Genomic DNA, 26,697 nt, shown 5'->3' on the forward strand with positions numbered 1-26,697 from the left:
CTGAGAAATGATATCGGTAACTTTTGTATGGGCTTTGCATTTCATAATCGATATTGCAGTAGGTAGATGAATCGCGTCTAATAGGGCTTGAATGAGGGGTCCGTGTTGGATGTGGGCACCGTGAGAAGTTAAATAACCTCTCTCTCGCCACAGTACGCCGAAGTCATGGACGACTCCGAATGCATAACGTGAATCTGTGTATATATTGACTTTCTTATTTTTGGCTTGAATACAGGCTTGTGTCAGAGCGATGAGCTCTGCTGCTTGAGCTGACAAAGTGTTAATACGATTTGTTTCAATGACTTCAGTGTCTGTTGTGACTGCGTAAGCGGCCACTAACTCTCCTGTACTTGTTCTCATACATGACCCATCTACATACAATGTCAAGTCTGGATCTGACAAAGGGATATCTGTCAAGTCTTGTCTGGGTTTCGTCGTGATAGTAATAACTTCGACACAATCATGTGCCAATGGATCTGTTCCGCCCACTGGTAACAGTGTGGCAGGATTTAACGTATTACAGCGTCTGATTTCTATGTGTGGCTGAAATAATGTCAATTCGTAACCGGTGAGTCTCGCTATAGTCAAGTGTTGTGTTTGTGTGCGGTTCAAAAGAACCTCTACTGCGTGTGGTACTTGTACTGTCAGTTGGTGTCCTAACACTATGGCATCGCTTTGTCTGATTGCTAAAGCTGTTGCTGCCACCGATTTCAGGCACACAGGAAGAGCCTGAGCTACTGGATCTAATGTACTAGAGAAATAAGCACATGGTTTGTGTGATCCTGCTTGTTCCTGAGTGAGTACTGACAAGGCAGTACCTTCGCGTTCTGTAACAAAGAGTGTAAACTGTTTGCTGTAACATGGTGTTGCTAAAACAGGTGCTTGGCATAAAGCTTTCTTTAAGCTTTCAAAGGCGTGTGTATGTTCTTGAGTCCAAGGGAGGACAGTCGATGTGGCTGCCTCCTGTGTTGTCAACTGGATGAGTGGTTTTGCTAGAAATGCATATTGAGGGATCCACTGCCTACAGTATGAAGTGAGGCCTATGAATGCCCGCACCTCCTTTTGTGTCTTGGGTGGTGGCATGTTAGCGATTAACTGGATGCGGTCGGATGTAAGCTGCCTTCCCTCCTTGGACAGCGAGTGCCCAAGGTAAACAACTCGCTGGACACAGAATTGCAGCTTAGAAGGGGACACCGTGTGTCCCTTGTTAGCCAAAAATTTTAAAACCGTCAGTGACGCTTTTTCACATTCAGGTTCGCTTCGGGCGGTGATCAGCAGATCATCGACATATTGAAGCAAGGCAGTGTTAACTGGCATGTTGATACTGTCAAGTTCTCGTTTCAGTGCTTGGCTATAGATGCTGGGGCTTTCTGTAAATCCTTGAGGTGCGCGTGTGAATTTAAAACTTCGTCCATTTAAACTGAATCCGAACAGATATTGACTTTCCGGATCGATTGGGACACTAAAGAAAGCATTTTTGAGATCAATTACAGTGAAGAACGTTGCTTCTGAGTCAATAGCTGTTAGTAATGAAGAGATATCTGGGACCACAGGGTATTGTGGTACAATACATTTATTTAATTCGCGCAGGTCAATAACTAATCGATATACTGGTGGTGCTTTTGGATCCGTTCTTTTAAGAATCGGAATTATCGGGGAATTGCATACATTGGAGTCGGTTTCGACAACCACTCCTTGTGCAATGAGCTCGTCAATGATTTGCAGCAAAGCCACAACAGCATCTGGTGGTAACTTGTATTGTCGCATTCGTGGTAGTACTACTCCTGTTTTTAGTGTAACTCGATATGGTGTAATATTCATGCAACCAACATCAGTGGGGCCTTGTGCCCATAAATGTGTAGGTAAATTCTGCAGTCGGTGATCCATGTCTCTGGACACGTAGTGACCTTTGAAGTCACGTAGAAATAGTCGTACTCCTTCCGGAGAACAACATATTATAGCTCCTAGAGCTTTCAATGTTTTTATACCTAACAAGTTTTCTGGACATGATTTAGTAAGCAATAAATCTGTAGTACGTGTCAATGGACCAATCGTGAGTGGAAGAGGTTGTGTTACGTCATTTATTATAGGTTTTCCTGAGAATCCAAGGGAAATATTTTGTGAGCCTGAGAGGGGTGCCCCTGGAACTTCACTGCGTCGTATAGTCGTTCTGCTTGCCCCTGTATCAAGTAAAAACTTTCTGTCTTCCCCTAATAGTTCACTATGTACATAAGGTCCCTCTTGGTCTACAGGAACCTCTATAAGGGGTAAGCCAAATTCCCTCCCTAGGCTATTTCATGTGTATCGCTGATAATCGGGATAATCTGCTTGTGCATACTGATACATCTGTTGTGTTGTTGCTTGTGTTGCAGCAATAGGCTGCGCTGGTGGTGCTACGGTCTGTTGTGGAGCTCCCTGTTGCGGAGCTAGTTGTTGCGGAGCTAACCTAGGTTGTGTATGCTGAGGGATTTGTTGTTGATTCTGATCCGGTCTAGGTGGACGTGGTCTCTCCTGGGTTCTACCTGTAGCAATATTATGTTTCAGGACTGGACAATCGTGTATATAATGACCTAGTTGTTTACAATAGTTGCATGTCCCTTTCGTAGGACCTGCGGAATCACCCTTATGATGACCATCGGCTGGAACTGACTGAGCAACAAGCATTTTCATTTTTGTATCTTTCATACGTCTTTGTTCGTGTTCTTGTTCTTCTCTAATTCTATTGTGGTGATATTGTAACATCTGTAACATCTGTGATGGGGTATTACCTTGCCAGGTACTTTCGAATTTCAATACTCTATTCTTGACTTGTAGCAGAGAATTTTCAACTAATTTTGTCACAAACAGATGTGGATATGACTCACTACTGGCTTTTATGCCACTATTTATACCAAAACATTTTTCAAATCGGGAATAGAAATCACTAGTGTCTTCATCTGGCTTTTGTTTACAGGCTGATATCGCACCCCAGTCTTCCTTTTTCGTAGTTAATAAACGTGGCAGTACCTGTACTAGTAGCCCTGCTAATGCAGTAGTCTTTTCCCCAAGCCCTGCTCCTGCAGCTCGGGCCCTTTCTTCGTTTTCTAATGCTGTCCAATCTATCTTTTGGTCTCCCACCTCCCATTCCTTTTCTTTGAGTTTCTCATAAACACCGGCGGGTAATAGGACTTTTAATATTTTCATAATGTCGGGGTAGGTATACCCTCCCATGAGTAACATGTCCTTTATTTCACGGTGGAAACCTGCTGGATCCTTGTCATGGCTGGGTACTACTTTCTTCATTTCCAATAATTCTAGTTTAGTTATAGGCGTGTACACAAACACGCGTGTAAAGTTATTACCGTCACCTCTGATTGGGTGTACTTCGCGTAACGGGTTCTGTCTATCTATGTGATACATTTTTCTTCCCATAATGGGAACTGGAACGTGTTCTGGGCATACGAAATTTAAATATTGGTTTCGGAATTCTAAAATTTCCCTAATCAAATCAGTACCTGACCCTCTCCATATATTCGTGAGTAGTTCTGTCAATATGTCAGGTAAGGGTCCTGGATCGGAGTGTTGGCTTTTATATAATATAAGGAGGTGTTGAATCATGTATATACTAGCTAAACGCTGTTCGTATGGGTCAAGATTCAGAAACGTGTGTGCAAGTACATCATCATTGTAGTCACTGGGACTGTCAGCCCATTGTACTGCGGACCTGGCTAATTCTTGTTCGTCCATGGAATCGAGTATATGGTACCCCCTTCGATCTCGGAGTAATTTATCAACGGCTTGGAATAGGTGTTCGGGGGATTTTGTATTTAACATAGGGTTTGGAAAATGTCTATTATATTCTGGACGTATCGGACGTATCTGATCATTAAAGCCTCTAGTATTATTATGGGGTCTTCCTCTACCTACATAAGCTATCGTTTCTATTTGTTCTGATTCTTGCTCCTCCTCCTCTTCTGATTCTACTCTGTCTGTTTCTCGTCTTTCTTTATGTATTCGGTCTACTTCCTTGCGGATCTTTCGACACATGGCGATTATACACGCCTGTCTATCATGTTTCTCTTCTGATATGTTCTGACCCCATTTGACAAGTTTCTGCATGGTATCATGATCTGCCCCGGGCCTGTCTTGATTCCTAATTACACAATTTATGAAAAAACGTAGTAGTTGTCTTTGGACATCCACTTTCTGGTATTCCATAGCTTCGTTAATACTTTCTGGACCTCGCCCTGTTTGGACAAAGCGATATATATTGTCTAGGTGGTCAACCATTCCTGGTATCGTCATTAAATATAATGTAGCTCGTCGTATACGTAGTGATGATATGAGCAATTTGTCCTGTCTACCTGGTACTGGGTCGTATCTACAATCCACAAGCTGTTCTTTAAACATGTCGGATGTCGCTAATTGGGGTGTACGTTGGAGTGCTAAATCTCTAAGGGTCTGTTTGTTTCGCGGCGGGGTGGCAAACATGTCTGTCGTACCTCCTGTAGCACCATCTGAGGTGCTAGGCACGAAAGGATTCGTTGGACGTAGGATAGAGATTGTAGATGCGGGAAAGACTGTAGAACCGGACGGACCTGTGGGAACTTGTGTAGGAGTTTGTAGTTGCGGGGATACAGACGGATGCTCTTGGTGTTGAACACCATCGGCAAGCGGTGTGGGTGGCATGGCATTAGCATACTCGGGAGCTACGTCATCTAAATAGGAGGAAAGGAAAACGTCCTTTGCTGTTTTGGGATGTACTTTTATCGGGAGCAATGGAGGAGTTAAGTCTTTTGGTATTTCCGGGATAGCCTTAGGTAACCCTTCGGCCAAAAGAGGATACATACCATTCATAAGAGTGTTTCTTTGTCTATCTACTTGTTCTGAGTTTACTCGGGTACCTTCCTCAAGTAATAGATTTTCTCGAGTTTTATTTGAATTCTCTCTACCTTTCTCCTCCTGTCTGAGCGCTTTTTCTGTACGTCTGTATGATTCTTTACGCCATAATTCAATGGCATCTTTCTGTGACTGTCTGGCTTTCTTTTTCCATAATTCTTCTTCTACTCTCATGATGCAATCTGCATCCCAGGTCCCTGCTGCGGGCCATCTCTGATTTTCTGGCAAATCCTTGGTGTAGTCTACCCATAAATCAAGAAATAATACGGCATCTAGGCCATGCTTATGATACATAAAATACCCTGGAGTGTCCCTAGGTGGGATGGGAACAGCTTCTTCGAGTACACCTTTTCTAGTTTTGATCTGTCTTAGTTTCGAAAAGAGCGGCATTTTTAGATCTGGTTACTTAATCTTAAACACACTTAATACAAATAAACGCAAATAATGAACAGTCATTCACACCACAATATATAGAACGTATTAAAACATTTAACGCTTAACATTTTTAACGAACGATGATAACTAATAGAAAACTAGTTACTGACATAATACTGACACTAGATAATACTTATTTATATGCAAGACATACTATATATACTGCTAAACAGTACAGATACACTGCTGAAACAGTGCAGACCGGATTTGTGTACCCAAACCCGTCTTGACCGGCACAGACTATGTGCACGTTAAGTGCCTCCCCGGTAATGGTACTCACCGGGTAGCTCGGAACGGAAGGCCTCGGAACGGAACTGAAACTGGACCGGACTGGACTCGACTCGACTCGACTGGACTCGGAACTTCGGAACCTGGTGGGCCTCTGTATACCTCGGATCTTGCTCTCTCAGCTAGGCTCTGGTCGGGATACTTCGCACTTCTCACCGCCTCGTCTGGGTGTTGATCGCAGCCTCAGTTGCTCCCGCTTGGCCGGAGGGAGATACAGGAAATCCTGCGGGTACGCGTTTTTGTCCGTTCAGCTGTGGCAGGAGACCGGGCCTGCAACGCACCGCCGGCGCGTGAGATGAGAAAGTGTCCCTGTTCGGGCGCCAATTTATGTGGTAAATATTTCATTACCGGTACTATTTTTTATGCGGTAAAGTCAAGTAAGAATAACTCAGTAAATATAAGAGGCAGAATCCGTGGTATTAGAGGTTTTAGAGGTTTAATAGGCTTTATTCCTATACAAAGGAATACAATTCGAATTGTAGGCTTTCTATTCCATCACCACGAAAGTTCAGGAAGGAAGGGGCATATATTATTGACAGATAAGCAGTTTTATAGAAAATGCATTACAGTGAAACAGATGCAAGAGGCGTAACAGCTGATAGTACAGATAAAAGGTGCATACGTAACTAACAAGGGCGTATACATGGGTGTAACTAAAATACGTCATTAAACATGATGTCACAAGTGGGTGGATCCATAAAAGAATCCTGCAATGTCAGCAGAAATATCTGGCAGAGATGCGCGCGCAGCCGCATGACGTGTGATTGACGTGCAACTAGAGGGTGAAGGGGACTTGACATTTAGCTCTACATGTGGAGACAGAAGTCTGGGGGTTATGTCAACCTAATCCCAAATCATATCTAATATCCTATGTTTAAAGAACTGTGTTATCCAAAAGGAAAGGTCTCTAGGATAGAATCTATTCTATACTGACTGTTAGTGCGTGTACAAGCGTCTAAGTGTCTACATGAGATGCGAGGGGGTAGGAATATTCCATGGTAATGGGGGCTATGAATTACTTGCATGAGGACAGCGAGGCCTGGCCCCTTTGCACGGTAGCTGAAGGAATGTTTACCTAAACTGCTAGACAGGAATGCATCGGATGAGGAGCGGAGTAGATAATCTTGAAGGTGAAATACAGTTTTTGGCAGGCAATATGCTGGATCAGGCACCGTTAGCCGCGCAGGGAGTAGGACAAAGTTCATGGATACAAATGCAGGCTCAGACTGGAGCTTTCAGAGGCAGAAGGCAGGAAAAGGCTTGATGACAGAATTCAGGGCCTACTCGCCTGAATCTGTAAAATGTGGAAAGTGAACCACATAAAGTCGGTGGCCTTTCATATTTAGGAATGAAATATCTGACCCATTCATGGCGGATCTGAAAGAGGACATGTTGACGGTGGACGCATATGTATTTGCGTCTTCAGAACTGGAGGGAACATACATGTACTTATAGCATGCACATGGAGCCGTTGGGGTCTACGATAGGGGACATAACTGATCACAAAATTCATATTTCCTCAGAGGATATATCCTCTGCTGTACGATACTCTTCGAAGGCTATCGACTCGGATTATTTGTGCCTTACCCTAGCCTCACCATCGCTGGTAGAAAACCTGTTGGCTTTTGAATTAAGAACTTCCCATCTGATACATACAAATATTAGCTTGAAATTGAACCCTCCTGATTCTGCCCATTATTTACCTATTAATGTCCCCGAACCCATGCGAATTGGAGACTCGTCCCTTTAAAATATAGATTGACCCTTGATTGATCCATGCTCCCAAGTAAGATCTGCGGCAGCAATTCCAACAGTAAGGGTTGAAAGCTTTTGCTTAAATTTTCCACCTAGAATCGGATGTGATGGGACGGATTGTGAAATAGAATTGTCTAGGACCCTAGTGAAACCATTGAGTGCTCCCCATAGTCAAACAGGCAATTCTAGCCAAACTGAAAATCCTATCTTACTTCCAGTTACCCTCAAAACGGGTACCATAGTGGAGGCTAGCCCAGTTAAAACTATGGACCACTATGATACATCCTTACTGAGACTAGCATCCTGGAATATAGCAGGGCTATCCCATAAGATTCACTCATCCGATTGGACAGATTTTATACGAACACAGGATATTATAGTGTTCCAGGAGACCTGGGCATTGGCTCCGGTTTTTCATCTTGGCTATCCAACTTTCATAAATCCGCGGTAGGTGGTCATAAAGGCAGACCCTCTGGAGGGTTAACAATATGGGTAAGGCAGAGCCCCACCTTCAAGATAGCTGAATTGGAGATTGAAAATATTGACATTATGGCATTGATTATTAGCTCTAAGCATTCCCCAAATTTACTTATAGTTAATGTATATGCCAGGGGCCTTGCGGGTGGCAGGTCCTCCAAGACAATCACTGATCTTAATAATTTTTTTGCTAGTAAGGGAGAAGGGTATAATATCATCATTGCTGGTGATTTTAATACTACATTTGAGCCTTTGGATTACGAAGATGGCAACCTAAGTGCAGATGAAGATACCCAGTGGGGTATCCCCCAGTTAGAAATACCACCAATTAAAAAATGGACTGAAGCAGCACTTCAGTTGAAAGCCTTTAGCTTAGAGAGGGGTGTGAGAGCAGTAAATGGTCGTACACCCTCAGACCGCTTAGGATCTTACACTTACAATAGTGGCCTTAGAAACAGCCGAATCGATTACATTTTTATTAATATAGAAAACTGGTCATCCTTAGTGGACATGAAGGTCTGCCCAAGGAACGAAAGTGACGATGATCCACTAATGTTAAAACTCAAAAGCTCAGCCCATGCTGTACTCTTGCCCTTAGTTGATGTAACTGAGACTGCCGATGTTAAAATAGGTAATGATATGAGGAGGGTCAAATGGTCCCGGGTGGTTGAGAATGAAAGCTCTCTCACAAACATGAAAGCGGATGTGTCAAACACGCTAGAACTCCTTGAAATATTTAATAATCGGGAGGAAAATAATTCTAATATTACACATACCCACAAGATTATGTTTGAAAACATCAGGCGCTTTTTTGTCAAACCTCACAAGACCCCCAAGAGACTGTCATCAAACCATGGCCATTGGTACAATAAGGCATATAAGGCAGCTTATAAGCAGCTGTCCTGGGCTATAAAAACTAACAACATTGATAGGATAAGAACAGCTCGTAAGCAGTACATAATCGCGCAATTATTAGCATAAAAGGTCTGGGACGAACAAAGGTGGATGGAACTTTTGCAAGCTAGTAAAATGAGAAACACACAATCGTTTTGGCAGCTTGTCAAATGGGGCAGAGGAGGTCATGGCAAAGTCCCGTCAAATCATATTTCCCCTGACACATGGGTATCTTTCTTTGAGCATCAATTCGCTGTAGCTGAGAACACTTTTCCATTCATAGTCCCTAGCGCAGTGACACCGGTAATATTCTCCTTAAGGGAAGTTGAAACCACTGATTTCAGCACCAAAGGGAAGGGCCCCTGGTCCTGATTGCATCCCGGCGGATCTATTTTTATCTCACAAAGACAAATGGCTCAAGTATATTTTGATCCTTGCAAATGCGACTGCCAGTGGTGCATCCATTCCCGACTCCTGGAGAGGGGCCGAGATCCTAGCTATAAGAAGGGGGACCGTTCTAGTCCTGGTAATTACAGGCCCATCAGCCTGATCGACTCCACTTAAAAGATCATGGCTAGGTTGGTTCTGAATAGAATCCAGATTTGGATAACTGTGAATAACATACTATCCCCCTTCCAAGCAGGTTTTAGGGCCCTTGTAAGTACAATAGATCAAGTCTTTCATTTTGTATTAATCTAGTGGCGTGTTGTACTATTAGCGGGTGGAACTATTTATGCCACCTTTGTAGATCTCCAAGCAGCATTCGATACGGTCCCGAGAAATAAACAATGGGCCGTATTGAGAGATCTAGGAATACCCTCTGAACTTCTGCAGCTTGTAGTTAAATTGCACGAACATAATTATGTGCAGTTTTGTTGGGGTGCGCAAGGGAATATTACCCCCAAATTTCCTATTCTTAAACGGGTAGGCCAAGGGTGCGTACTGGCCCTCACTTTGTTTTCATTATTTATACACGGTGTGGTTAACTATTTTTCTGACTATCCAACTGATGCTCCCTCTGTTGCTGGCATTAAAATACCAATACTCATGTTCGCGGATGATATTTTAATTCTATCCAAAACCCAAGTTGGGCTGCAGAAAGCATTGATACGCTTTGAGACATTTTGTAAGGAACATGAGTTATTGGTAAATGTAGACAAAACTAAATTCATGGTGCTGCATAACTGCAAAGTTATTAAATCGAGGGTTGTTATGAACAATGAGCCCTTGGAGCAAAGACTTATTTACTTATCTTGGAGTAAATATTAGTCGGAAATTAGATTGGAAACCGCAGATAGAATTAATGGCGCTTAAGCATTCCCAGTTAGCAGGTGCGATCTTGAAAGAATACAGTCTTTCTCAGACAAAGCCAGTGGCCCTGCACTTAAGATATAACATATTAAGGTTATGGGGTCTATTCTGTATGGGGCAGAACTGTGGGGGTTTGAAAATCTGTCCTCAATAGCTCAGGCTCAAAATAGTTTTTTGAGAGGTCTGGTTGGCCTCCCCCAAAGTACCCCTCCTGCCCCCTTATATTTTGATGTGGGATTACATTCTCTGACAGAGGTTGCTAGGTTTAAACCACTGGCTTATTTGTGAAGACTCTGGTACCCCGGAATTAGCCCATTTTGCACCAGTTCTAAAAGATATTAGAGGAGCCGATACTTCCCTCAAGATTAGATGGCTACAACAGGTGAAGAGCTCCCTGGTAAATATGGGCATGAAACATTTATGGGAAGATCCGGAACATAATACTTTTCCCTCAAAAAAAGTCCTTAAAGAAGTGTACTGGGCCACGATCAGATCGGGTGTTTTGAACCATTCTAAATCTCCATCTTTGACCAGTACCTTCTTGGATCACAAGCCGGAACCACTATATGAAGATCTTTGGGACTTTATTACTAAGCCCAATGATAGGAAACGTTATTTCCAGTTCCGGATAGGAACATTACTGACCAAAGTCTTCTCTGAAAACTGGCATCATTCTCAGGATAGCAAATGCTTATTCTGTCAGAGTATGGATGAAACAATTCCTCATATATTTGCTTGCCCTGCATATAGTTCTCCATGGAGCAAATGGCTCAAACCAATTTGTCAGAATCTGGGTAATAGGTCGAGTGCTACCGTGCTACGATTACTAAAGACCAGCACACAAGAGGCAATTGTGATCGCTATAGCGAAGTTCTTGGGGTGGGTGTGGAGAATAAGATATAAGATTGAAAACAAGCAGACTGCGACAGTGCCCAACAATGCTCTGTCTTCTGCTTAGTTTTTCAGCCCTGTTTCATATTATCTTTTATATTTTTATATCTATATTTTTTTTTTTATTTGTTTCACTTTGGATAGGGTCCTGTCAGCACAAAATATTTTATGAATTTTTATGAATTGTTCTTCTAGCTTGTATAGATCTCTGCTTTTTACTGTAATAGGGGACATTTATTGATCAGTTTTTATACAGTCATTTAATTTGTTTGTCTTTTTTAACATGTATTATCATATTATCTGTACAGTCCTTGTTGAGATATGGATTTTATATATGTACTTCGTAATGTTAATATTTCTTGTCTTTTATGATCAGTTTGATCGAAATAAAGACTAACAAATGAAATGAATGTATGTATGTGGGTGACATACTAAGGCTTTTTATAAACATTGGTTGGTTGCCCCATCGGTTGTTCATATCATATACATGATTTGGTCAGGTGAGGCACCTGGCTAGGTATTTACTGATGGGAAAGGCAGCAAGGGATTGAGAGGTCATCTTACTCTGCAGCATAGACATTTGGCCAAGGTCTACCTCAACCACTGCCTAGTCTCATGAATTAAAGAAAAAGAGTCAATTTAGCAAAGGAACACCTGAGGAGGTATGGACTACCCAACTATCACAGGGGGTTATTGGTGAGTGAGAGACTTGTGAGTTCACATAAGGGCCTCATGGTTGTGATTCAGATTCTGCCAGAAGAAAGGACTGTCCAGCTAGCACAGGGACCACCTGCATGAAAGAAGGATCTACTTAACAAAATTGCCTTGAGGCTGAGAAGGAGACTTTTGATAATTCAATGCTTGGCTGACTATTTTACTGCAAGAACTCATGGACTTACGGAGCCATCTGAGAAGAAGCAACCTGACGGTACATTCTTTCCACGTCTGCAGAGTATGTGTTGAGAATTTTGAAGGGGTTCACAGACACTAGCATATGCCCGATGTAAGTCTGCAAGACAATGAAGAAAGGATCAGTCACATATTTAACTATCTTCAAAATATAACACTGAAAAGGCGAAGTGCAGGGTAAAAGCAAAGTAAAGGAAACTTTCTCCAGAATCACTATCTGGCAGAAATAGTGCAAATCTAAAAGAATGCCAAGTACTTTATTGAAATGGTGAGTTGGATCAGTACTACTAACCCAATATTTAAAAAAAGAGAATGACAGGCTGCACAAGTGCGGGTCTCCATCCTCTTTCATTTTGTCATTTCATATTTGTAATGCATGCAAAGAGTAAATCACACATCCTAGTGTTTCACCACCACTCAGTTTGTCACGGGTTATTTTACCACATAATGAGTAATCTACACCCTGTTGCCTGTGGCAAATTTTCAAATACTGAAAAATCTGCTACTGAAACTAGAATATTGGGCGGAATCCCATTTATGTTCCACACTGGATCCTTCCACTTGATATTCTTATTCATTTATTTAGTCCACATTTAAGCTCTGTAAATACCAAAAGGCTTGTCACTATTTCGTTTGCATATTATCATGACATCACTCGCAATTGATTCCCAACAATGCAGCGATCACTTCTCATTTGATAAAGTACCAGGTTATTTAGTTACAGGTTCAGATTTTTTTTTTTTTTTTTTTTTTTTAACATGCTTGGGCTAATTTGTCGTCATAAAAAACAAAATGCCAAATGGAATTTTGATACATAAACAGAATAAAAGAAGGAATAAAAACCAGAGACAACAAAGTGGTGATTAGGAAATTATTAACAATCCCTTTTCCACGCTCTGATTTTAATTGGCTTAATTTGCTTATTCTAGTCTTGTTTCATGTAACTCAACTAAATAGTCCCTTATTCCAGGTTCAGACTGGACTAAAAATAGGCCCATACACCAAAATGAAGATGGCCTCAATTAGCGAACCAGATAGTTAAAAAAAAAAGTAGCCCACATTTGCAAATCAGGGCAGTTTTGAGCTTGTAAAGACACACTGTATGGGCAATTTTCAAGTTAATGGAGACTGCATGCATCTGCGTTTGCTGCAAACAATGATTGTGGTAATATCAGGGGAATCAACTTTAAATATCGGCCCACATGGCCATAAAACAGGCCCACAAACTACTAAAACAAATGGCCCATACACTAACCTGTCAAACCAGCCAATGGGACACTGCCAGATTACCCTATAGGCCATTCGACCCTGCTTTTAATGAAGCCTTATGGGCACTCCTGGCACTACAGTCTTGCACTGTGAAAACATTTTCGACAAAAAGGCAACTGTTTTGATGTCCTCTTACAACGCCTGGCGCCTCATGCACATGCGATGGTCCACAGTGAAGCCTTCATGCCTTACAAATGCCATGCGTCTCAGACACCGGAGTTCTTCAAACTTGCCTATAACTGAACTTCATACAAGAAAGGGGTACACATAGTACACTGTGCAATCAGAATAAGACTCAACCAATCAACAGTATGACTTGACGAAACAATCTAATGTAACCGTAAAGAGGCATGCAGCGTTTTACAAATCTTCCAAACAGGTGACTGAACAACATCCTATGAAAATCGTGTTAAACAAAGGTGTGTAGATGTACAAATGTTCACCTAGAAACAAATTATGAAAGCAGTCATGGTGGAACGTCAAAATGAAACATACCAAATACTTGCAAACATTACAAAAACCCAATTGTGCGGGGGTGGGGGAGCGGGATGGTGGATGTTGGAGAAATGTGCCGCTGTTGAACTGTTTTCTGCCAACTTGCCGGATTCAGGGGCTACTGCATTGCTCTACATTGTGGAAAATTATGTGTCTGATTACTGTATTGTGCTGCTGCTAATGAATACAATAAAAACAAGTTTAAAAAAAAAAAACCCAATTGTGAAGCTTTCCAGGTGGTGGAGTAACTAGAACTCCTCAGAAAACTTGACCTGTTCTGGAAATGGGTAATCCTGAGTGTGGCAGCTCAGCCCTGACCTTCATGTTACCCACTAGCGTGACAACCTCCAGCAGGCGGTGAATGCAATTGTAGTACACAAACGAAAGCAAACTGGCAGGGGCGACGCGGAGGAGCGTCGCCCCACTACCTTTCAGCACTACCAAAAATGAAATGATAACGCTGGGTTATCATTTTATTTTTCTGTGCTAAGGCAGTTTTAATGAGCAGGGCTGGGTAGCGCAGGGGGGAGGAGTGGTGGACCTCTCGAAGTGTCCATGACTGTTTGGCCGGCCATCTTGGGTCGGCCAAACAGTCATGCGCACTTTGCATGTCCTTAATACAGCCTGGGTGGAAAACGTGTCCAGACTCCCATTCCCTGTCTGAGCGCCAAGTCACGGCGTTCAGACCAATCACAATGCTGCATCGCAGCATTGAGATTGGCTTAGGGAACCTGGGTGCTTCCTGTTAGCAGAGAAGCTGGGAAATGGACTGAGACGGCTGGCCAGCCGGAAGGTAAGTGATCTTATTTTTTTTGTTACACCTTCCCCTCCCCGCCCCACTACTGATTCACGGCAGCAGACACCACTGCAAACTAGGCAATAAGAATATCAATTGTCCAAAAACGCAACCTTGAGAAAAATTGCAATATACACCCCCTTAAATTGGCAATGCGGTAGTTGTACATACGTAAATGAAGTCACGGTGAAACCTCTTCTTGAGACATAGCAGCACAGCGCTCTCGCACACCTCTCTAAAGGGGAGGCACAAAAGAGAAGAGGGGGTCACAACTGGGAGGCTGCAACAAGTGCGACCAACATATCCTGGGTCCATGAGCACTCAATGGGCGAGATTCAAGTCATAACTTGATGTCCAGGTCAGGCTGAATGTACTCCAGTACGGTCGTGATAATCAAAATGACAACAAGCTCGTTTTAATAGAGTGCTTATGCCACTGGGTAGCAACTTTAAATCACTGTAAGGAGCAGTGATGTTATCCTTCCCGACTCAGTGCTTCTTACTTTATCGAACTGGGAATAATGAAGGAGCCAGGTGCCCCATCATCATTCCAACATGTGGTTTGCAGGTTCCACAAAGATATCAGCACTCAGCAAGTACACTAAGTTTACAAGCTGTCTCATCTGCAAATGGGAAACAAAGGATACAAGAGAAAGGGAGACAGCGCAAGAGCGTTGGGGAGGAAAAATGGGAATCAGCTTGTTGAAGGGGGAGTGGGATAAAAAGAGTAGAGAGAAGCGAACGAGTGAACAAAAAGACGATTCACAAACTGCACCTTGTATAATGTTTTGTAGCCCTACACAGCTTACTACAAAGTGATATGCACAAACTGCACTTTTGTAGTAACTTATTCGTAGAACTTACTTTTGTTGCAAGTCCAGCACTACACATGGCCAACCACTAGGGATGGATGATGATACAACGCATACTAATACCACGCGTGCCATTACAACGCGGGTATTACTACGCGATGTCAATGACATCGCATGTCATTACATCGCATACTTTTACCACGAGTATGCCTTTACCACGCATGCCATTACAACGCAAAGGCATGCGTGGTAAAAGCTATACTCGTGGTAAAAGTATGCAAGGTAAGTGACAGCCCTACCCCTACACAACACACTACTCCCACCCCTACACTACCCCTAACCCTAAAACACTACTACACTACCCACACTACTCCCACCCCTACACTACCCTAAACCAATACTACACTACAACACTAACCACACTACTCCCACCCCTACACTACCCTAAAACACTACAACACTACCCACACTACTCCCACCCCTACACTACCCTAAACCCTAAAACACTACTACACTACCCACACTACTCCCACCCCTACACTACACTAGCCAACCTACTACCACCCCTACACTACCCTAAACCCTAAAACACTACAACACTACCCACACTACTCTCACCCTTACACTATCCTAAAACACTACAACACTACCCACACTACTCCCACCCTTACACTATCCTAAAACACTACAACACTACTCTCACCCCTACACTACCCTAAACCCTAAAACACTACTACACTACCCACACTACTCCCACCCCTACACTACACTACCCTACACTAAACCACTACCCCCACCCTAAGCACAATCAGCCTTACCTCTTTCCTCGTGGGTCCAGCGTCGCCGTCTCTGCTCCCGGTTCCTGCTTCCTGCCTCGTCAGAGGTCCACGTCGTTGTGAGGAAACAGCCTCAGTTTTCCCACAACGACTTGGATAGCCGCCACATTATATCGCATGCGTTGTAAAAGCGCATGCGATGTAATGGTATGCATGGTTTTACCACGCGTTGTAACATCGCATGCGTTGTAACGCATGCGATGTAATATCAACGCGTGGTAAAACCCGCGTTGTAATGGCTGTTCCCCACCACTAGTACTGCAGTACTTTTCATTAGAAAATTATGGAGGTTGGTGTTCAAAATAAAACCCCATATGAAAAAATGTTAAACTAAAAAAAGATTTAAAATAGTTAAAATATAAATACATATTGATGAGGCCATCAAAAACAATTCTATGTAACTTCCCACCGTATTGCCCTAAAACCCCAATCACATGCTACTAAAATATAAATTACTAACAAAAGTATAAAAAAAATATTATTTAGAAATTAAACTGAAATAAAAAATACAATTAAACAATTTAAAACAAATTAAGCATTTAAATATGTAATTTACAATAAGTAACATTAATTTAATTAACTTCTCAATCCATTCCCCTGTAAACCATATAACCCACTATAAAAATATAACCCACTAAATAAACTGTAAACAATTAAATCTACATTAAAATTAACAAATTAAACCTAAATAAATTAAACAATTAAATTAATTTACACAATTAACGAAATATGTAACAAAATAATTACTGTTAACATTAAATTAATTATAATGTAATTAACTTCTCACCCTAATACCCAATAAATCCAACAACCCACTACTACACTATAATTAACCAAATAAAATTAAAAAAAATAACTGTACATTTAAAATTAGAAATAATATTTAAAAAATATTAACAATTAGACTAACAATGCTAAAACCTAAAATTAATAAAAACTAAATTTGTTCTAAAAAACTATATTATATCTGTATTAAAGTAAATATTAAACAAAAGGATGTTCTTAAATCGATATCCTACACCAAAAAAAGCCTTGTGTTAATTGTAAATTAATTAACTTCTCAATCCATTTCCCTGTAAACCATATAACCCACTATAAAAATATAAATTACTAACAAAACTGTAAAAAATAAAATCTACATCAAAATTAACAAATTAAACAAATAAATAAACAAATAAACAATTTACACTATTATTAACTAAATATGTAACAAACATAATTACCATTATAATTAAATCACCCCATTACCCAACAAATCCATCAACCCGCTACTACACTATAATTGAATTAAATGAAAAACAAATTACTGCACATTTAAAATTACAAATAATATTTACAAAATATTAACAATTAGACTACTAAAACCTAAAAGTAATATACGAATATACACTAAATTCGTTCAAAAAAACAATATTTTTATATCAGTATTAAAGTTATTAAACAAAATTATGTTCTTAAATCGATATCATACACCAAATAAACCCTGATATTAATTATAATTTAACTTCTCGATCCATTCCCCTGTAAACCATATAACCCACTATAAAAATATAAATAACAAAACTGTAAAAAAAATCTACATTAAAACAAATCAAAAACAATTTACACAACTAAATATGTAATCAACAAAATAATTACCATTAAAATTAAATTAATTATAATGTAATTAACTTCTCACCCTATACCCAACAAATCCAACAACCCGCTACTACACTATAATCAAATAAAATAAAAGAAAATAACTGCACATTTAAAATTACAAATAATATTTAAAATATATTAACAATTAGACTAACAATACTAAAACCTAAAAGTAATATACTAATATACACTAAATTCGTTCTTTAAACAATATTTATTAGATCTGTATTAAAGTAAGTATTAAATAAAATGATGTTCTTAAAATCGATATCATGCACCAAAAAAACCACAAAAAAAACATTCATATTATCTACAGTTCTCCACAATATTTTGCTACGGACGATATTTTTGATATGCTATATGTGTTACATTTTTTTTCTCATCATTCACCTGGTATTTGCATAGTGAGAACCTAAAGAAAGGCAGCAGAGCAATGCACAAGGAAGCAGATATTTTGCCGAATCCATGGACCTTCAGTGGCCGCACTAGCCACCATCAGTAAGCCGACATGGCGAATCCGTTTGACATGCTCTCTCTCTCGACCAGCTGGCCAGACACATGTGCAGATGCCCTGTAGCTTACTGTCTGCATATTTGACTAAAAGTAGCATGAGTCACCCCCTTCAAGAGTGTTTTGGATATCCCAGTGGGAGGGCAAGGGTACCTGAGGCTAGGGAAAAGGGAGGAAGGAGACGTATGGCTGGAAAGGCTGTTGTGGGTGGGGAAAATCGAGACATGGTTAGGTTCCACTGCTTAAAAGACTTATTAGTGGGAAGAACAAGGGATATAGGTGAATGTCAGTTTCTGTTAAGAACGCGAAGAGGATGGCCCTAAAGAAGATCCAAAGGCTCTCATAGATACTTACTTTCTTGGGTCACAGCCTCTCATTTACCACAAAGCAAGTTAGAGGCCTAGAACGTTGGCTGGAATTACTAGAAAGGTTTAGTGGTGCACCAGTGTGGTGAACAATGGCTTACTGATTGAGTAGGTGCAAATTCAGATACCAATGCAGCAGGAACAGGAGGTTTACGCTGTTCTTGGAAAGGTGATGAGGCAGAACAGAGGAAAGTGCCATGCGGGAGACTTAATTACATGAAGTGCTTGGATCTATTTTTGGTGCCATTGGTAGAAAGATATAAGGGAGTGAGCAGCTGAACTGAAAGTGTGTTGCTGCTGTTGGGAATGCATCTGCTCAGCTTGAAATGCAATATACTGGTTTCGGATACGTATGTTTTAGGGGCTGATAACAGATATGCTGATATGGGATGATGTTGCTAAAATGGGTTGCAACATCAACCTATAATAAAGTTCCTGGTGCAGGTATGTTAGAGCCCATTGCCTAGCAACAAGGCAATTTTCTAGTCCATTTGCTGCCATCTAGAACCCTCTTGTGGTTGCATTGTAAGAGATGCCTAGAGTGGTCTTCATGTAGCAAAGGCCGCACCCACATGCTAAAAGACTTGTGGGATCTAGGAATATCAAGACATCATACAAATCACTTACTTTTAGAGGTGGGATGAATTCTTATGTTTTATGTCCAGAGGAGAGCAGTGCCAAGGAAAGGAACAGAACAGACCATATCGATCTCATGGAGACAAGAGACACGCTGTTCTCATGCTTTTGGATCTATCTGCTGAGTTTGATAGCATCTTCCACCCCATCCTCACTTAACATCTACATATGATGCCGGCATTCAGAGACCAGCGCTCATCTGGATGTGCTCTTTCCTCACAGGCCCCATCCGGTCAGTCAGCCTGCCTCCCTTCACCTTGGCCGCCACCAAACTCATTTGTAGAGTGCCACAAGGATCCTCGCTCAGTACCACGTTGTTGAATGCCTACATAGTCCCACTCACCCTCATTCCATGGTCCCATTTACACCCACAGAATCAACGTTCTCTTATGCAGACGACATCCAGCTGTCCCTCTGTGACAAAGATCGAACACCCAAACCAAATTCTCTGTCTGTCCGAAGTCTCCAGATGGATGAAAACAAAAAACCTCAAGCTCAACACAAACAAGACAAAAATAGTCATCTTCGGTAAAAACATCTCATGACTTGCTGATCTCAGACCCCAACCCAACCATCCATGCGCAAAACCTCGCAATTTTAGTCAATAACCAGCTACCTATGACAGGCCAAGTGAACGCAGTCTCAGCTCCAGTTTCCACGCACTCAAGACGCTCAAGAAGATTTTTCAAGTGACTTCTCTTGCAGAACCGTTACCCCAGCCTTCATCATCAGCAAGGTGAACTACAGCAACACACTATGTAAAAATCACTGTGCAACTGACCAGAAGACACCAGAGAATACAGAATTCAGCTGCCAGACGTACTCAGCCTTAACACCCTATACCCACATCACCCTGTACCTCAAAGACTTCCAATGGTCACTCATCCTCAAACAGACACTATTCAAACTCCTCACATACAAAGCCTTGCACAACATCAGCCTCACCTAGAGCAATTGCATTAACTTCACATACCTCTCCAACACCTCCACTTAGGCGGACTCCTATCCACACCCCCTCCGGCATATGCAGAACCAGATCTGGTGGGCGGGATTTCGCTTACCTTGCTCCCAAAGCCTGGAACAACCTACCTGAACACATCAAAGCCACCTCCTCAGTTATTGAACTTCTCAAGAAAAGGAAGGCTTGGCTCGTCACCTAGTCTCGGCCCTGGCTCGACCAAAGTCGCGCATGCTTTTCAGCTCCAGGCTACCTTCCGGGTGAGTCATGCACTCAGGCCAGGCAATCTTTATTAGATTCAATGGGTGTCGGGCATTACAGTGGCTAAGGTGTGCCTCCTGGCAGGCAGAAAAATTGGGAGCTTGACGTTGCAGGGTTGCACCAGAATAAGAAGAACGAAAAGTAGTGGCAGGAGGTCAACAGCAGAGGTTTTGTTAATTCAATTAGTGTGAACTTTATCACAATGATTGCGTAAATTCACGGCGAAACGTCAACCTCACAGGAAGAGGTGTAGATAAATGCCCACAGTATCATGAAGTGGGATAGCATCCACACAGAGAAGAGAACGTTCATGGGAATGTTTTGTTATTTTAGCTTGTTTTACATTTTTTTTGATTCAGGTTTGTTTTGTTTGTATTGTTGAGAGGTCCTGGCCCACCTGTTCATTTACTTATTTTAGTACACTATGTTAATACAGGCATTTGTATAATTTTCAGTAGTCGTGCTGGGTAAAAAACTCCTATACTACAGAGTCTAAGTTCCAGTTTGAGTTTCTGTTGCCCTCATGTTGGCACTTGTAGGAAATTGGGGTATTGCCTCAAGTAATAAGCACAATCCTTGTTAGGTGAACCACTAAAGTCACTGAATTAACCTGAGCTCAACCCAATGATAATTATGGCGCAGAACAGACAGGCTTTACCTGGAGGCAATGTGTGAAGTATTTATGTCATTAATAAAGTTGAAATGCAAAACAATAACGATCCCAAACCAAGTATGAGAAATGAGATCAAATGTAATAAACAAAATAACACCAGAATGATAAAAATCCAATAAGGGGAACTGGAGATGTAGTTTTAAAAGTTGTAAGTAGAAATAGAAATAAAAAGCACAGTGTGAATGATATTCAATGGTCATTGTAGAACAGCACCTAGGTCCAATTTGACACTGACTACAATAGAGCGAGGGTCAGACACACTAACGAGGTTCGTCCTGATCAAAGATTGTACCTGCTTCCTTTAAGTCCAAATCCACCACAGGAGTACACTTCTAAAGCCCCCAGGACCTCACTGGAGGCCCCTAGAGACCCACAGGGTGGCAGGTAGAGTCCAATCCAGGTCCAGATGCCACCGATCATCTGGGCAGATGCAGAAAATCCTCTTGTAGCTTATTGTATTCTTTTAGCTTGAACAAGTGGTCAACCTAAGGGCCATTGGAATCCACTTCTAGGTACAAGAGGAACAGCAGGTTTCGTCTTCAGGGCTCTTCTCAGGTCACATACAGCAGGTCCAGCCAGTCCTCTTATGTTCTTCCACAGTTCCGGAAGTGATCTGAAGTGAATGTCAGGAGGAGCAACATTTTTGCCTGGCACCCGCTAATGGGTATATGTTCCCAACCTAATCAGTAGGGTAAAGGTTTCCAAGGGTAACCCTATCCACTTTGGCTCTTTTCAAAATGGCTAAAGTATTTGCCTATGCAAATGTTTGCCACTGAGAGGTGTGTGATAAATATGCCATGGTAATCCTAATGTCCTCCACTTCCAGTTTGGGGCAGTCACTGTACCCACAATAAGCCTGGAGCCAGACGTCTGGAATGACAAGCAAGGTTTTCCAGCAATCAACTGTTTTGGCATCCTATTTCCCTTCCTTTCAAGTGCACACCCAGTATTATATGAAAAAGCCCAGCAGACCTGTCTAGCATGATTTGGCATTTAACTAGGATTTGACATAATTTCAAAGAGAATGCTCATGGCCCCACCCCACATATTCTGTCTGGTTCAGAGAAGTCATTTCTGCCTATTCAGGTCAGCTTATTGCGTTTTCGCTGGAGCCTCTTCACAACTTTTTTATTCAACTATCTTCACACCTATTCAAATATTAGTTAAAGGCTGGCAGAAGTGGGAGAGAAATGCAAATTTAGCCTTCAGAAACTTCAGCCAGGGAAAAGGTGACTTTATAAAAGTTACTTCTCCTTAAAGATTGACTGTCACCTTTGAATTAGGTTTTTAATGACTATTAAAAAATGTTTTCTAATTAGTTTTCTAGGTAGTCCCATTCCGGAGATACAATATTGGGATTTTTATCTGTATTCTGGTATTCTGCTTGCGACAGCTAGGCCTGCCACAGTGAAAAATAGCTTTTGGGTGATGATCACTTTAAGACCATGCTAGCATTAAAATTCTACAGGTCTTACTTTTAAATACCAAGCACACTGCCTTGTGGGTGACCAGGCCTACTTAGGGGTGACTTATTATTATTTAAAAGGGAATTTCTGACTTGTCTAAAGGGTTTATTTTGACATGCCGAATTTCAATTTTTAAACTGCTACAGCCAGGTTACAATGGTAGCCCTGAAGCTACGTTTCACATTGTGCTATAGAGGATGGCAAAGTAGGTGCTGTTGTCCACCAGTGACATTTAACTTACAGGCCCTGGGTACACCATGTATCATATACTAGGGACTTCTAGGTAAGCTAAATATACCAAGTAGTAAATGCCAATTTAACCATGTTTAAAAGGGAGCACTGGTACTTTAATGCTCGTTGACAAAGGTAAAGTGCATAGAATTCTTCAGCCACACTAAACATGGGCTCTGAAGGCAGGTGGTGTGTAGGGAGAATACTATGGTAATCCCGGTGTCCTCTCACATCTAACATTAAAATCCAGTCTTAGGCAGACCCTGTACCACAACAAACTCAGAGACAAAAATGTGGTATAATAAAGCTGGCAGTGGATACACAAACATTGTTTCAGCATTCTGTTTTCCTCACTTGAAGTGCGCCCCAAATGTTATATGAAAAGCTCCAGCAGATGTGTCAAGCAGGATGTGCCATTGAAGCAGGGCTTGACACTTTAATGTCAAAAAGATATCTCCCAGCCCCCAATGCGTTTTAGGTCAAGTTCAGAGGGTCCATCGCTTCCCATTCAGGTCAGCCTAATATTTTGTTTCATGGAGCAAGTTCACACCTCATTCACGTCTATTAAAATGTAAATTACTGGCTGGCTGAAGTAGGAGAACGAATTGCAAAGGTAACTTTTTAAAAGTTATTTTTTGGCAACATTTAGATCACAATCAAATTCACCATTCAACCGGATTTTTAACAACTAATAAAAGGAATATGCTACTTACCAGTATGCATCTGTTCTTGGCATGTAGAGCTGCAGATCTACACACTTTGCATAGATCGCCATCTGGTGTTGGGCCCGGATGTTTGCAGTTTATTTTTCCTCTTGGAAAGTCTTTGGAAGTCACGAGGTCGGTGACTCCTCCCTTGGTTCGTATTGCGCATTGGCTTCAGCTCCATCCTCAGATTGTTTTTCGCCAACAGGGAAAGATGGAGCGTAGTAATAACAGTGAAGAAACCCATGTGTGTTGTATCTAAATAAGATAGACTGGAACAGATACAGGTAGCAGGGGAGGCGGGTGGCCGTGTGTAGATCTGCAGCTCTACATGCCAAGAACAGATGCATACTGGTAAGTAGCATATTCCGTTCGAGGCATATGAGCTGCAGATTACACACTTTGCATAGACTATATAGCAGTTCCCAACCTTAGCGGCGACCACCGGTATCTGTTGCAGTGGTTTGGAATAGTGTTTTCAGTACAGCCTGGCCCACACTAGCTTGTTGCTTGGTTTGCACATCTACACAGTAATGTTTAGTGAAAGTGTGCAGTGTTGATCATGTAGCTGCTTTGCAGATATCATCTAATGGGATATTCCCTAGAAAAGCCATAGAAGCCCCTATCTTTCTTGTAGAGTGGGCTTTAGGGGGAACAGATAGCGTGCGTTTTGCTTTGTGGTAGCAAATCTGTATGCATTTTACAATCCACCTAGCTATCCCTGATTTAGAGATGGGGTTGCCTTTATGAGGTGGAGAGAAGGAGACAAAGAGTTGCTTTGTCTTTCTGAAAGGTTGTGTTCTCTGGATATAGTAAAGCAAGGCACTTTTAACATCGTGTGTGTAGAGCCCTTTCCGCAACAGTTTGAGGTTGCGAGAAAAAAAACAGTAATTCTACCGATTGGTTTAGATGAAAGGGTGAGATGACTTTGGGTAGGAATTTTGGGTTGGTACGTAGGAGAACCTTGTTCGGGTGCATTTGGAGAAAAGGTTCTTGTATAGTAAGTGCTTGTATTTCACTGACCCTTCTAAGGGAGGTGATGGCTACAAGGAAAGCTGTTTTCCATGTGAGAAATTGCAGTTCGCATTTGTGCAAGGGTTCAAAAGGCGGTCCCATTAGCCTTGTGAGCACTATATTTATGTAAGTTCCACACAGGTGAGGGTGGCACCCTGGGGGGAATTATTCGTTTTAGGCCTTCCATGAAGGCTTTAATGGCAGGCACTCTGAAAAATGATAGGTGCTGTCTGTTTTGTAAGTAAGCGGCAATTGCTGCGAGGTGTAGCCGAATGGATGTATATGCTAGGTTACATCTTTGTAGGTGTAGTAAGTAGCATATGATGTGCTGTATGGATGCGTCTAGAGGGTTGATTGTGTTGTTATGGCAATAAACAACAAATCTTTTCCACTTGGCAGCGTAACAGGCTCTAGTGGTAGGACGTCTAGCTTCTCTGATAACTTTCATACAGTCGGGGCGAAGGTTAAGGTATCCGAACTCTAGGATTTCAGGAGCCAGATCACAAGGTTGAGCTGATCTGGGTCCGGGTGTCTGATCTCTCCATGGTTCTGGGTTAGGAGGCATGGTGAGAGGTGTAATTTTTGGTGTGGCACTACTGAGAGTTCCAGCAACGTGGTGTACCACGGTTGTCTTCCCATGTTGGAGCTACTAGAATGAGTGCGAGGGAGTGCTGCTGTAGCTTTCGCACCACTAATGGAATTAGTGGGAGAGGTGGAAAGGCGTATGCAAATTTGCCTGACCAGTTCATCCATATCGCATTGCCTTTGGACAATGGGTGTGGGTATCTGGCGGCGAAGCTTGGGCATTTTTTGTTTTCGTGGGTGGCGAATAGGTCTATTTGTGGATGCCCCCACATTTGAAAGAACGTGTAAAGGACTTGCGGGTGAAGTTCCCACTCGTGGATCTGCTGCGTCTGTCTGCTGAGCAGATCTGCCATGGTGTTCTGGACTCCTGGGACATGTTGGGCTAGGAGCAAGATTTTGTGTGGAATTGCCCATCTCCATATGCTCTGTGCTAGTTGAGAGAGCTGTGGCGAGTGTGTGCCGCCTTGTTTTTGGATGTAGTACATGGCGGTCATGTTGTCCGTGCGGATGAGGACTGCCTTGCCTAAAATCTGTGTGTGAAAGGATTTTAGGGCTAGAAAGATTGCCAGTAGCTCCAGATGATTGATGTGGAGAAACTTTTGTTGCGGCGTCCATGTGCCCTGCACTGTGAGGTGTAGTAGATGAGCTCCCCAGCCGGAGAGCGATGCGTCTGTTGTCAGGATTATTTGTGGAACCGGGTCCAGGAACGGTCGACCTCTGGAAAGATTTGTGGTGTTCCACCACTGCAGAGAGAGATGGGTGCGACCGTCTACCAACACCAGATCTGTCAGTTGCCCCTGGGCCTGGTTCCATTGGCGCGCTAAGCACTCTTGGAGTGGACGCAGCTGGAGTCTTGCATGAGGCACTATAAAAATGCAAGAGGCCATCATCCCCATCAGTTGCATAAACACTCTTGCTGGGAGGGAGTGTTGAAGTATGAATTTTTGACGCAAAGCCTGAATGCTTGCGATCCTTGCCGGATTGGGGTAGGCAATGGCTTTTGAGGTGTCTATGGTGGCACCGAGGTATTGCTTTATGTGGGATGGTGTTAGTTGGGACTTTTGGTGGTTCACCGTGAAGCCTAGTTGGTGAAGTAGCTGGATTGTAGTGGCGGTGTGGTGTACACATTGGTTTTAGGACGCGGCTTTTATGAGCCAGTCGTCCAGATACGGGAAGACGTGAATGTGCTGTCTTCTGAGGTGTGCCGCCACTACCGCTAGGCACTTGGTAAATACCCGTGGTGCTGTTGTGACCCCGAATGGGAGCACCTTGAACTGGTAGTGTTGCCCGTCCACTACGAATCTGAGGTACTTTCTGTGGGCATGGTGTACCGGAATGTGAAAGTATGCGTCTTTCAAGTCCAGTGTGGTGAGAAAGTCGTTCCGGGAGAGGAGCGGAAGTACCTGCTGAAGTGTTACCATGTGAAAATGGTCCGAATGTATGTATGTGTTTAGAGGCCGGAGATCTAGGATAGGTCGTAGAGTCTTGTCTCTTTTCGGTATCAGAAAATATAGGGAGTAGACCCCTACATTTTGCTGATCGTGGGGGACCTGTTCTATTGCGTGTTTTTGTAGGAGGAAGATCACCTCCTGTTTTAGCAACGTGGAA

The 26,697-nt window shown here is 42.2% G+C and overlaps 1 protein-coding gene across 1 annotated transcript in view; it reads right to left on the reverse strand.

The window, feature by feature from the left end:
* Positions 1-26,697, reverse strand: part of LOC146810081 (uncharacterized) — a 352,434-nt gene that overhangs the window by 91,319 nt on the left and 234,418 nt on the right. The window contains exons 4-5 of the mRNA XM_085614940.1: positions 14,570-14,633; positions 11,829-11,938 (exon numbers count right to left, since the gene is read on the reverse strand). Coding sequence (XP_085471066.1) covers positions 11,829-11,938; positions 14,570-14,633 — 174 coding nt within the window. The remainder of the gene's footprint in view (positions 1-11,828; positions 11,939-14,569; positions 14,634-26,697) is intronic.

This window comes from Triturus cristatus, chromosome 7 (genome assembly GCF_964204655.1).
Source record: "Triturus cristatus chromosome 7, aTriCri1.1, whole genome shotgun sequence".
NCBI lineage: Eukaryota > Metazoa > Chordata > Amphibia > Caudata > Salamandridae > Triturus > Triturus cristatus.